The 14,045-nt window shown below is 44.6% G+C and overlaps 1 protein-coding gene across 3 annotated transcripts in view; it reads left to right on the top strand.

Moving 5' to 3' along the window:
* si:ch73-22o12.1 (nectin-2) overlaps positions 1 to 14,045 on the top strand; it is an 84,327-nt gene that overhangs the window by 37,065 nt on the left and 33,217 nt on the right. For 2 of the 3 annotated variants that reach the window (XM_005455513.3, XM_005455514.3), the window contains exon 7: positions 129 to 277. In XM_005455513.3, the coding sequence (XP_005455570.1) occupies positions 129 to 277 (149 nt within the window). Of the gene's footprint in view, positions 1 to 128; positions 278 to 7,502; positions 12,408 to 14,045 lie in introns of those variants that run through there. The other variant, XM_005455512.3, reaches the window with a different exon arrangement.

Raw genomic sequence — 14,045 nt, forward strand, 5'->3', positions numbered from 1 at the left:
AATATGACGAAACAGTATAACGCAGCACGTTGCTGTAAATATCCGACTCTGTCCCCAGTGTCAAATGTCCTATTTTTCCATCCCTACTCTCTTCTTTCTCATACCAATATATGCTTGTTTCCCTCTAGGATGACAGGAGAGATTCCATCTACAGTGGAGCTCGTTGAAAATGTGCTCAAGGTACAGAAGGTGGACGAGTCTGTCAACACCACTTTTGTCTGTGAGGTCAACAACAAAATCGGGACAACCAAAGAACAGTTTGGAATCCTGGTCAGAGGTGAGTTAAGTATCACCGATCAGCGCAGCATGCCAAAATTAGGCACGTGCTTAAGTGGCCTTTACATTTTAAATGTCATATTTCAGCATCGTGTGACGTTTCTCGGCGGAAACAATCTCATTTGTGCACTTCCCTGTGACATAATGAATTAACATTATGATTGTTCCTGTCGCTGCAAATCAACCCTTCAGTGGCTCTAAATAGATTAAAACCAATACGAAGGGTAATTTGCGCAACTTGCAAATGCCCCAGCACGCTGATAAATTGTACACAGTAAAGGCATCAATAAAGCAGTGAACATTTCATAAGTAAAGTGAAAAAAACCCACTCTTGGGACTCACTTGGGTCTCATTCATCATGTAAATGTTTCCCTTAGCTTGTACATAAAAACATTTATATCTGAACCGATGAACTGGAACAAAGTGCACTTTCATCACACAGGCTACACATTTCCTGGTGTCCTCTGCTTTCATGTCTTCCCCAGGGATGCACCTTGTTCTACCTCACATGTCACATATTCACACACACAAACACACATTCTCTGTGCTGAGGACTAACTTGGGTGTTTAGTGTAGGGCTAAGGGGTCCAGCTGCTCCGTCCATGGTGTTTGTCTGTGTGAGTGAGTGAGTGTGTGTGGGAGGGAATCTGAGCGATCAGAGCTTGCATGTGCATGCTTTTCATGTTTATTTTTTTTTTCTTCTTTACCTTCATAAAACCCTTCCTCTCTCTGCTTTTAAGAGTGCGTGTTAGTTTTTTGTGTATCTTTGCATGCGCTTAATAAACTCTATTATCAAAGTTTCCATGCTTTATCAATACCCAAGGTCTGTAAGCTGCTTAGTACATCTTTTGGCATTTGCAAACCTTTTTTTTTTCCTGAAGGTTTTTCATGGTAGTTCAATATTGTGAAAGCTGCACACGAGCTAGACGGTCCCCATAGATATTTTCACTTCTACTTTTTCTTATTCTATTTTTCTTTGTTGTGACCATTAAAAACCACTGCTTCTCAGCCCTACACTGTGCCATCAGTAACAACAGGAAACACTAAAGCAAAGGAAATAAGCACTTTTTAAAACAATAAGTTTTGTGAATATGAGTGAAAACACTTAAAGTGACACATTTGACTCGAAATGATACTGCTCACTTTGCAGTGTGGTGGATTTTAGAATAGTCTGCAGTATGGCTGCAGTGATGCATGAACTAAAATACTTTGGGGGTGTGTGGGTATATGTTTGCAGGTTGTGAAATGCATGCGTGTATTCAGGTGTAAGCACTTGGAGAGAACCTTCCAGAGCAGGTCATACAGTCCAGTCGCTGCTGTTTGAGAGTTTTACCCACCCCTTTCAACAGTGTTCACTTCTGCATTTCACCTCATACAAAATACATCCCCCTTCACTCTTCAGCCTGCACTTAGCCGGAAGTGATTTTCTGCTGACATCGGGGTAAACCTTTTCCATGATGGGCAGAGAGTGACTACATCTTAAGAGCCACCTAGCTCCTCCATGGCCTCATTTCTTCTTCTTCTTCTTCTTTTTCTTCTACTCCTCTTGCTCCGTCTCTCCTGATTTCATTTTTTTTCCTTTCTCTCTCACTCCCCCCTACATCTTTCGTCAAGTCCCTTGGCTCCTTATGGTGCCACAGCATGCGTCACCACTCCTCTGGGGCCATTCTGTACTGCTGCATACAGTAGGTAGTGTAAGTGGCTTCTGTAGCACAAAAGGATGTCACCATCTCCTGCTGAGTATTACAAGACACAAGCAAGTGAGATACAAAGATCCAGTGAGCAGAGGGAGAAAGAGGCTGCTGCTTTTAGACTACAAAGATGGGGAACATGCCACACCAAGATAAATCAGTGCCAGCATGCAATCCTCAGTCAGAGAAGGAGAGAGTAAGGGCACGAGGAATGGAGAGAGAAAGCGATGCTGACAGCATTTAAAACTCTCATGGGAATCATGTGCTACTGCATCCTATCTCCACCCCTATTGGCCTCCGCTATCTCTCAGCGTAGCGTGTGTTTCTGTCCGTCTCCAAGCCTCTCAGAGCGGATCAGTCACCCTTTGCTGCTTCAGCTCCTGGCTGCTTCTCTTCTCAATTCCACCATCCGTTCCTCTCCTGCTCTGTCTTTTATCCTACATTTTCCCTCCTCCCCCATTCTTCATCCCACTTCCCTCTTTCTCTTCTTTCATTTTCTTTTGGGTCTGCTTGTTCCTTACCCGCGTTGAACTTCCCACAGTTGGTCTTATTCCCTTGCTACCGACCACCTCCTCCTTCCATCCTACTCCTCTCTTACTCATTGGCAGAGAAGGAGGATAAGACGCGAGCTAAAATTGCCAACACTTAATAGGTGACTAAACCAACAAGCGAGTGTCAAAGGAAAAGAAGTTTCTGGATAGCAAAAAGGGAGAGAAGTGCACATGAAGAAAGATGGTCAGTACTATTAAAGAGAAATTAAGGAGTCTAAGAAAGATGTGCAATGCCTTCAGATGGGATTGCAGTTCAGACCTGTGGATGCTAATGTGAACGTGTGTAGACAAACGGGGCTAAGAGGGGCCGACAGGCGTGAAATGGCCAGCACCTGCTACATAGCAGGTCCCCCCACTCCCCTTTACCCCACAGCTGCATGACACACACAAATTTACACACTAGTGTGTCTGTGTGCTTACTCGTGCCTTCTGCCCTCGGTCTTGTCCTGTGCACATGGAGGCAGCAAGAGGGATGGATGTCCTCTCTTCTCCTTGCCTCTCCTCCTCTCATCTTCGATCCTGCTGCTTAGTCACACAGGCACGCAAACACATCCTAGCCTTCTCTCTTCTTGCATTTCTTTCGATTTATCTCTCCCATGCCATCTATTTCACTGCAGTTTGCTCTTTCATTGCATCTCTCATCCACTCAGTTAGCATATGCTCTCTCCTCATCCTCCTTATCTCTCTCAGGTTGTCTTTCAGCCTCCGCAAGTCTGCCGCTGATCTTCCTGCTCAGAAAAGAGACTCCTGCCCCCAGCATTTTCCCTCTCTCCATCTCATGCTTGTGCTATCTTTCTCTCTCTAAGCTTAACTCTTAAATACCAGTAGCTCTTCCTTAATCACAGCTTAGTAGTCTCCATCCCTCCATCCCTCCCTCCGTTCTGGGCTCCTCTCAGGGGGGGTTCTTGTGTGGCTAACCCAGATTCCATCCATTTTTTTTCTTGGTTTTTTCCCTCATCATTCCTTAAAGGGGTGGCTCAGCTGAACCTCAAAAAAGTTAAATGCTCTAGATTGAATCCCCCACATGGTCTGAAGGGCTCTTCAGTTAAACGGAAAAGAGATTTCCTCCCAATTCGGTGCGTTTTTCCCATTTTCAGACTCATCCAAGGAGACAGTTCAAGGGCAAAGGGGCTTGGCTATTTTCCTCCATGGGGTAGAGTGTGTGAGTGTGTCTGTGTGTGTGCGCGCCTGTATCTGTCTGCGTCTGTCGTTGTGTGTCTCCGGCCATGCGAAAACAGCCAGAGAACAGGTCTGATGGAGCCAAGTCTCCCTCCAGCCTGCAACTGGCCCCCTTCCCACCCCTAATTAGCACACACAAACACACATTTCTGGAGACACACACTCGCACAGACACACTCAGCTGTGTTCAATAACTTAGCATACTGATAGAGAATACTACTAAGGGATGCTCTAGGTGCAGCCCAACCCAACATCCGAGCGCTGATGACCATACTGGGGCGCGCGTGTGTGTGTATGTATGTATGTATGTATGTATGTGAATGAGACCATGCATGTTCTTTGGAAGGCTGCAGCAAGCGTTACTTCTGCTCCATCTCTCTCATTACTTGCGGTCACTTGGAGCTTACAGTTGTGTTGGACATGACTTCATAAGGACCATGCTGTTTTTTGGCTTCCACAGTATGGTGTGTGTCTCTGTGTGTGTGATTATTTATTTATTAATTTATTTATTTATTTATTTTAATGGGGGTGGGGGGGTCTTACTGCATGTTTGGTTTTCTCCCCATGTTATCTACACAGCATGCATATTGCAGTTTTTCATCTGGTTCATTCGTCAGCATGTGTTTGAGATGTCCTCTCGTCACTCACTCAAATTCCACTGGTGCTTTGTTAGGTTGTGACTGAGTCTGCACTGGGAGTCTGTGATGGCTCCTTTACATCTCTTTTTTTTGAATCTTTTAAATGTTGTCTCCAGAAGGGTAGAATAAAACATGATGTATCATCCACAAAAGGATTTACCAGCGCAGACTTTGAGGAAAAAAAAGACTCTTAAGAACTGACTTGAGTTGCACATTAAATATAATTAGATGAGTAGAATTCAGAGAGAATTTGCATTTAATTTTCAGCGTAATTCCCTTTGATGTGACAGCAGTGTGTGGCAGCATCGGGCCCAAACTTGGCACTGAGATTTTCACCACGTAGCATGTGGTGGAGCTCCACGGAGTCGGAGGTGATAATGCATTTCTTGTGTTCCTGTTACAAGTGGACACCGAGGGCTAGCTCTCACTCTCATGTGTGTGTGAAGGGGAATGTTTAGCACAGCTTGGCGGAGAATACGAGTTGGGGGGGGGGGGATGGGGATCAGTGTGCAAGGGGAAAGTAGTGTGAGAAGATGAACGAAAGGAAAGAAAAATGTACCCGCATTATTAATTCTTTCCCTAGGCATATGTTGAAAGTGAAGCACAGAGGAGGAGAGCACAGAGAAGTAACACATGACAGAAATACAAACGCAAATTGGACAGGGAAAATGGATTTGGAGGGCTGAAGGAGTGTGTGCAGGAGACAGCTAGTGAAGTGGAGGCAGAGATGGAGAAAATGGTAGCAGAACTGAGGAGAGGAAGAAAAGAGTGAAGCACAGGTGTAGACAGCAGTAGACTACCATTCTCTCTTTTGACACGAATCAGTGTTACACGAGTAATACTGTCAGCTCTCTGTACAGTTAACAAGAGAGGCCGGCTTCTGTTGGATTTCAAATGGAAACGACAATAAGAATCGAGCTGATTTGCTACTTTCGAATTTAGGCAGGGATTTCAACGGCAGCGTCTACCGGTTAATCCTCTGCCGCGGCTGGTGAAAGTGCAGAGTGTGGAAAGGAATGCAAGAGCGGCAAGAGAGGATGTTCGGCTTAACCGAGGATTCTTGATCACTTTCTGCCAGAGTCTGAAATTAAAAATACATTTTCTCACCGCAGTTTATTTGGTTTTATTCTGTAGTTAATGCGCTCAAACCTGAGTGGAGAGGTAGCACTTTGGAGTGACAGATAACAAACGGCCTTTATTCCATTACATCATGTTTCAACAAAGTGCATTGTTGTACAAAGAGCAACATGAAAGCCTTTAATTTCATTCTGAGACATCACGAAGTAACGAGTTCAATAAATAAAAAATCGGAGACATGAACATGAATGCTTTGAACCCTGTAAAAGTAGGAATAATGTATATTAAGACATCATTTTCCCTTCTTACTTCAAGCAGGCTTACTTTTATATCTTCCAAGAAGGCATGCTGCAGGAACAGCTTACGGAATAAAGTCTAAGCTGTCTTTCTAATTTGTTATTCCTGTCTGAGTTATCCCACTCGTTATGTCGTCTGCATATTCCCTTTAACGTTTGTAGAACACTTCTATTCAAAGTGCTTTGCCGTACAGCGAATGCAAACATTATTCTGGTTTTATTCTCGCTGCCCACTGAGTCAGAGATGACACTGCAGCACATGGGAAAACGGTCACAGGTTGTGTTTGTGGGGAGTTGTCAGAGTCCCTGAAAGCTCTTAGAGCCCTGAACTCATGACCCCCGAAGCCCGTACAAAGCAGCAACATCCTGCTTGTGTTAATAGTGTTACTTGTCTAGGCTAGTCTGTGCTCATGACACAAACGGCTAAAAGATTTTAGAATTTCCTGAATTTAAGTTTTCATTTAGTCACGTTTCTTTATAGCTGTCTGAACTGGAACATTAGAATATCTTGGATATCGGCACTGACTCGTGCATTTTTATTTACACGACAAATGGAAGCGTTTCATTTAATACACAGCCTCAGTCTTAACTGTTAGCTGACTTTCATGCAGAAGCAATTGAATTTGTTGCAGTTGAAATACCTGCTTTAAAATACAGCACTAGTATTACTGAAGGAGAATATCAAGGGAGGAGAAAGTACAAGTTCAGAAAAAGAGTACTGACAAGTCACATGGGACCTCTTTACAACCCTGATTTAGACAGCACTGCTTATCCCTGGAGTTTTTTGTACAAAGACGCACAAACAGGGATGCTGTGTGTTTGATTGCAGAGCCCTAGTTTCAGTCATAGCCTCCTGAGCTAGTTTGCACTCTAACAAAGCCTTTGTCAATATTAAAATGAACTTAAGTGGCTTATTTTTCTTGTGTATGTGTAATGCCAGAGGAAAAATGGACCCACATATAAGACTGATGCGCACTCAACCAGTGCCTGTGGCGTACAGAAGTGGAGAGGGGCAGCAGTCTGTGCCCGCGCTCCTCATACACTGCTTCCAGGAAGACTTGTCATTCCGCTGTGTCGCTTTGTCACTCACTCAGTCCGCCGCCGCCGCCTCCTCCTCCTCCAGCACCACCTTCTCCTCCTCCTCCACCACCACCACCTTCTCCTCCTCTTCTAATTTCCACCCTTCCTTGCTCCATTCATCATTATCCTCCTCCCCTGCACGGCCTCCACCTGTTCTGCTCTGCACACACTGATCCATGCTGTTTAATAAAAGTGTTTGTGTGTGTGTGTGTTTTGCACATTTTTTTTTTAAACCCCCTGCCTTGCCTTTTGATTTGCGGTGGTCCCTGGACAGACCCTGGGTATTGAAGGGCAACACAGGGGGTGGTTGTGGTTGAGACGTTGTTGTGACGTGGCTGTGGGAATGGGGACAGGAGCAGCTCTGAGGGAGAGGAGGAAATGTCAAAGTAGAAGGATGCTCAACACACACACACACACACACACACACACACACACACACACACACACACACACACACACACACACACACACACACACACTTGACTGTACTGACACCTCAGCACTCTTACACACTTGACTGCATACATTTCAGACCAGCACCACTGACATCATCCAACCTTTTTCTTGCCGTCTTGCTCTTTTTTTAAATTTGTTTTTTTATTTTTTTTTCGTCTTCCTCTCCACTGGTCGATTTTTTTTTTTTTTTTTTCTCCCCTTTCTCAACCATATCCTTTTTCTTCCCTGTTTTTCTCCCTCCCTGCCTCCCTCCTACAGAGCCCCCAAAGAACCCATCCAATGCTGGCGTGGTGGCGGGAGCTGTGATTGGCTCCCTGCTGGCCCTCCTTTTGGTTGCCGCTCCCATCGCCGTGCTCATCGCCGTGCTCGTCACCCGTAGGCGCAGGCAGCAGCAGGGTTACCGCGCCAATGGCGGTAGCGACATGAAGACGCGCATATTCGGGGGCGGCAAGAAGGCGAGCAAGAACGGCACAAATGGAGGTGCGGGAAACGGTGGCGGTAACAACAACGGCCCCATCTACGTTTACAACGAGAACTCCCCCATTCAGGCCCTTGGAGAGAAAAACAACCACCAGCTGATTACCATGGGAGGCCACCCTGAAGTTGTTAGCACCACACCCACTGCCCAAGACATCCTGCTAAGCAACGAGTTGGACGACGCGGAGAAGAGGAAGTTTGATGAGCTTGACGAAGCAGAGAACTACGATCACTACAATCCTGGTGGCCCCATCCATTCGCTTCGCTCAAGGCGCGATCAGGAGATGATTGGAGAATACGATGATGACATGGAGTCCCAGCGTGATGGCTCGGTCATCTCACGGACTGCAGTTTACGTATAGAGGAGGAGGAATTGGAGGAAGGAGGAGGAGGAGGCAAAAAGGCGAGCTGGAGAATTCCTCCTGAGGATTTTATGGCGCTGGGGTCTTGTCCCTGTTTGATGGTGAAAAGAAAATCATACCACTTTTATTTTTGAAAAACAAAAAAATCCATTTTAAATATAGTCTATCATTAATCACAGTGGACAGAATGAAAAGAGGGTGTGGTGGGATGTTGTAAAAGGATTGTTGTTGTTGTTGTTATGTGGTCCCTAAGAACTAAAAATCAAACGGAGAAAAGAACAACATGCCTCCCACCGCTTCTGCTCGTGCTCTTGCTATCACTGGGACCTTGCCTATTGACAGACAGACAGGCTAAAGAGAAACAATGTAATGTGGGAGTAGGTTCATGGAAATGTGATTACAAGCTTGGCTATAGAGGAGGCATCTCACTTGCATATTCGCTGTTATCTTCACTAAAACAGTAGCAGTGGAATAAGTTGTCAAGCAGTTACCTGCTGCCTGCAAATCTCTTTACTTCTGTGGGAAACTTTTTGTTTTGCCAACATGTTGAGCTGTGACACCTGGTGGGAAGTGGAGGACATCAGTATGAGTCAGTTTGAAAGTATAGACGGTAACCATCAGGTAATTTCGAGACAGTAAAAATGTATTCGCTTATGTCTGCTGGTGAGTTCGCTCTGCTCTCTCTGCCTTCTTCTCAAAACAACTCTGCCAACTATCACAGGCAGTAGACACTCTCAATTTGAACTTAGCCCAAAATTTATAGAACATGAGGTCTTTGTGTGCCGAGCAAATGGAAAAGCAGTTAGGTTTTAACAAAGTAAGTTTGCTGAGAGTTTGAACCAAGTTCCTAACAAGGTGTTCACAAGCAAACTTTTGCACTGTGCCTGGAGGTAAGAGACGGTAAACAAGAGATGAGGGAATGAGGTGTAGCTGATCTGACAGGGTCAAAGGATGGGGAGAGGGATTCAGGAGGCAGGAGGACTAGAAAGGAGCACGTCTCTTCTTTTCTCTTCCTCCTCATCCTCGTCTATTCAGAGCGCTCCTGACAGGAGGAGCTTGATTGGTAATGAGCCGTGAAGTCGCTCGCTTAGCCGGGACCAACAGATTGCCACCACTTATCGTTTATGACGTGGCGATTCCTCTCCCCCTCCCGCCTCCATCTCTCCATCATGCCTCCGTCTCTCCTCCTCTCTCTCCTCATCCCTCTCTCCCTTTCTCTCCAGTGTTTATGGGGAGTTTATGATTTATCCAGGGCGGTGTTGAGGTCAGGGCTACCGAGAGCAAAGTAGTATTTTACCGCTCCTGATGTGTCAGACACCCCACTTACTCTACTCCAGCCCGGTGTGCCCTGACATGCCAGGAGTGACTAATCCACCTGGAGTGGCCATGTTCACTCCACTGCACAGACACCCCAGCTGCCTCTCCCGCTTTAGTAAATGGTGAGATGTAACGAGAGCCCCACCTCCAGAGTGCAATGGCATTAGGTTAGACAGATTTTCAATGAGATCATATATTTCTTTCCATTAGCCAGTGTTGTTAAATGTAGTGAATTGATCGGGAGACATAAAAGGTTGCATCCGCAGCAAAGCTATGGGAGTCATATTGACTAACAGGCAACATGCGGCGAAATGGCCCTTTTTATGATGCAGGTTCAGGGCTGATTGTCTCCTGACTGTTAATTTATCCTTTTAACGAGCCACCGGAGGCCCGCTCGGGCAAATATTACTCCGTGGCTATTGTACACCGCTGTCTTTGAGGCTCAGTGTGTACATTTGCATGCGTCACCATATCTGCATAGCCACTGGGCGACTGTGATGGACAATCGTAGAGAGAACCGAAGCTCCTCTAATCATTGCGTTCCCTGCCCTTCTAATCAGCTCTCCTTGGACCCACTGGGAATCCAATGAATGGGGTCTTGATGACTGTACCTGACCTCCTGTAAAGGACCTTCTAAGAAATGGGTTGGCTTCTGCTGCAGGTCATGAGGGCAAATGCAGGGTGACCCATTCCTAAGGGCAAAGATGACTGTGCTTGCCTTTCTTATCGTGGCTGTTTTTTAACCTTGAACTGCAGATGTGAGAGAAACACTCACCCAGTATCTGTACAGGGCGAGGCAGACCTTGTTTGCCATTGTGATGGCTGTTAACCTTCAGAGAGGTGGCGAGAGAGAGAGACAGATGACAAAAATAGAGACGGCGCTTCGTGTTTGAGCACCGTCTAGCATATTGTAAGCCAGTGTGTTCAATAGGATTATCGTCTAATGGCCTTAGCTTATACATAAATGCAACTCCTGCCAACCTGGGGTACAGTAAATTTGCCGAACGCAGCTGATTTGTCACAGCCACTCAATATGAAAATGTATTATTTTTACACTTGTATGTGTCACCAATACAAAGAAATATGAGTGCAACACTTGTTTTTTTTTTTTCTTTTGGAATGGGGGGGTCAAAAAAAGAATACTGACAAAGGGACAAAAATGTTGTATGTACATTTTGGTGTGAGCTATCTGTGTACTATATACGTAAGCATCTTTATTTTTCTTGTGAAAATGTGGATATTTATGAAAATGTAAATATCAGATCGATGGAGCCAGTGTTTCCGATGTTATGGAAGTAAAGAGGAAGGCATTTGTGGGTCGGCTAAACCTCAGAAGGCATTCAGAATGTAATTTTTAACCTAACGCATACCTCAGTAGTTTGGGTGTTTTATAACATACTGAACTGACTGAGTTTAGTTTATCCAAGGGCCAATTTGATTTCGGGGGATGCATATGCTTGAATTTTTGTTTATTTTTTTTATCCAAGGTAACTTTATCTGCATTTATAAGCACACATTTCTTTGCAGACAATTGGCTTCACCTTCTCCTTGACAGACACTCTGCACAATGCAAAAAATTACACACAATACTCAATTCATCAGGTAGACCGTAACGACACAAGGAACGGTCTGTTGAGTCGGCGCTCGGTGTGTGTGTGCATAGCTGTGTCCCAGTGTGTTCGCAGGCTTTAGGACATCTCTCGCTGCCATTGGACTGTAACTTGAGTAGCCACCCTTTGTCACCATGGAAAACTGGCAAACCGAAGATATTATTGTGCATTTCGAGAAGACACACTCACTCGGCGCGCGCACACATACTGTACGTATACATTCGCAGAGTGCTGAGATGCATTCGCCCACACACAAACACCCCTCAGTCAGTCTCATTATGCTCACTCCCACAGCCAAACTGTGCAGAAGACACCTTATACCTGACAACTCTGCCATCTCCTGACACAAGCCCACACAATTGTGTTTGCGTAGCTGCACACACACAAGAACACACTTCGTCTTTCTCTGCCTCTTCCACAGTGGCTCTGTCAGGACACATACAGAGTTCTGTTAGTGTGGAAAGAGCTGTACCGTGATGTGTCCCCCTGCTCCAGTGCTTTCTGTCCAGCCTGTTCCCGAATCAGTGACTGTGTAGAACATAAACAACTACACATTCGGGGGAGACGCACACCTTTCACCCAGTGTCACAGAGACGGGCTTTTTAGGAAAGCAATTGTCCGTTCTGGTCTTGTTCTGCAGAGGGAAATATCGCTTTCATAAAAATGCCACCACGCTGACCTCCTCCCCCTCCCAGAGCCCTTTGAATGCTTTTAGAAGAGTCGCATTTTTTTTTTTATTTATTTTTTTTTTAAACTAGACTCCAAAATGTTTTCTTTTACTTCAGCCACCTCTGCTACTGCGACCGCCTCCACAGACACACAAGCACATCCCATTGCCACCCACCTCAGTGCCCAAGTAAGGCTTGTCAGACAAAATGCTTTTAAGAGAAATCTGCAAACCTGGTCCGGGTCTAGCACAAGGTTAGATAGTCAGAATATCCGGTATTTTCTTTTTCCTTTTTTTTTCTTTTTCCAGAAAGCAACATTCTTATTATTTCTTTGGCTCCAAACATCTGATGAGTAATCAAAGCCTTAACATCTCCCATCTCACATGCATTAAGTAAAAAATGAAGAAAAAAGAAAAAAAGAGAACCTTCCGGTGTACATAGTATAAATATATAAATATGTAGCAGAAAAAAGAATTACTAATTTATGGTGTCACGTTTGTGTATTACTCAGTGACAGCACGCATGAAGGATTTATTTTCTCCTGTTTACCGCTTCTCCTCTCTTCTGTTATTTTTGCAGTGCTTTATAATTTATGTTTTATGAGTGCTTTATTCTTGACTGCTGCGCTGTGATTGCTGCCAAAACTGGCAAATGTGCTTCTTCTATACAAGTGAAACTGTATACAAACACACAACAAAACGGTCTTATCCCAAAATGTGCTTTTTATTATTGACTGCTTTGTGTAAAGTTGTTCTTTTTTCTTTTCTCTTTTTTGTATTTTTTTTAATTTGAGTTTTATTTTGGTCTTAAAAAGAAGAAAAAAATACAGATTAGAGTTGGTATTACCATTTTTGTCATGTCTTTCTAGATTATTTTTTTTTCCCGTATTCAGTTACTATTAAAGATTTCTTGATTTTTGAAATGTTCCGGTGTTGCTGTGTGTGGTATGTGTCTCCTTTTTCTTACCTTCATGTCTCTTTAACACTTGAGGTTAGCTGGATGACTGAGCACCCAGATTGAATAGAAACGCCAGTCATTGATTCACACTGATTAGATTTATAGATTAATTGATCAGGATATGAAGTAGCTTCTCGGTCTCTTGTCACCCATCCTTCAGATCTCAGACACACCCCTGCTTTTTCTCCCCCCCTTCCCCTCCCCACACTCTCATTTCCTGGTCTGGCTGCTTGTCTCGTTTCACTTTTGATAAATCTGTGAGTGTGTGTCAACAGAAGTGTGATAACAGGCTTATGGGAAACTGAGCGCAGGAACAGGAGATGCCATTTCGTGGTTTATAATTGTCCTGAGCTCCACCTCCTCCCGTTCTGTTTTGTATATGTGACTTGGCTGGCAGAAGTAAACTTGCTGCCTTAGTAACGGCTAGGTAGCAGATGCTGTAGTTGTTTAAAGGGCACATTTTTCTATTAGGTGTTTCACCTGTGCCTGGAGATAATGAAAGCACTGATGCATTCCTATTTCAGAGTGCAGGAATACTATTATATTCAGCAGAGTTTCAACAGTTCTCATGTAAAAGCTGTACAAGCGTAGAGAAAAGGGTAGAGAGCAGGAATGTGAGCATGTAGCTTCAGTGGTTTTCCTGGAGGGAGGCAGCTTGTGTTTTCAGTTGGGGAATGTGCAGGCCAAGCTGAAACTTGGTGAATGGAGCGCCTCTCAAAGGCTGCATTGTTTGAGCTCTGCCTAAACCAAACAGGTTTGGTCAAATTTCAACAAGAGGGCATGCAGAGGTTTAGCTGTGTGTAGGTTTATGCTTAAATATGCTGTGTGCGTGTGTTGATGCATGCATATGCACCTGCCTCATTTAGTTTGGACATTAAAAAGCGCTGCTGTTTCCCCACAAAACAAAAATTGACACAAGCAAATTCTGCTCTTTAACGTGCCCGTGACGGTGACAGTTGGTATATGGCAGTTATGGCAGCGAGTCCTCGGTGTTTGCCTGGTGCTTTGATGCCGTCATGTATCTGTGTGTCATCCTGGCTCCTTGTCACAGTTCATTTTTGTTGCAGGCTTCTTCTGTCAATGCACAGCTATTTACTGTGAGTCCAGCCCACCATCTGGCCTCTCTAATTGCTTTGGATTTGAGGCTGGCAAGATAGAGAGCACTTACACAGACAGACTCGCTCACTATCTCTCTCACACAAACACATACACACTTACACACACTTACACACTTTGACTCCTTTGGTTTTCTAGCTGAATGTAAAACACTGTACGCAGCAGCAAGGCTTTTAAGCCACAGCTAGTAATAAAAGCCTGTGTGGTGCATGCATTTTTGTCTCTCTGTGACACATGGAGGGAAAAAAAAAAGTATGCCCATCATGTGAATGAAGTGACCCCGTAACGCAGAAC

This window comes from Oreochromis niloticus, linkage group LG11, assembly GCF_001858045.2.
Source record: "Oreochromis niloticus isolate F11D_XX linkage group LG11, O_niloticus_UMD_NMBU, whole genome shotgun sequence".
In the NCBI taxonomy this organism is placed as follows: Eukaryota; Metazoa; Chordata; class Actinopteri; order Cichliformes; family Cichlidae; genus Oreochromis; species Oreochromis niloticus.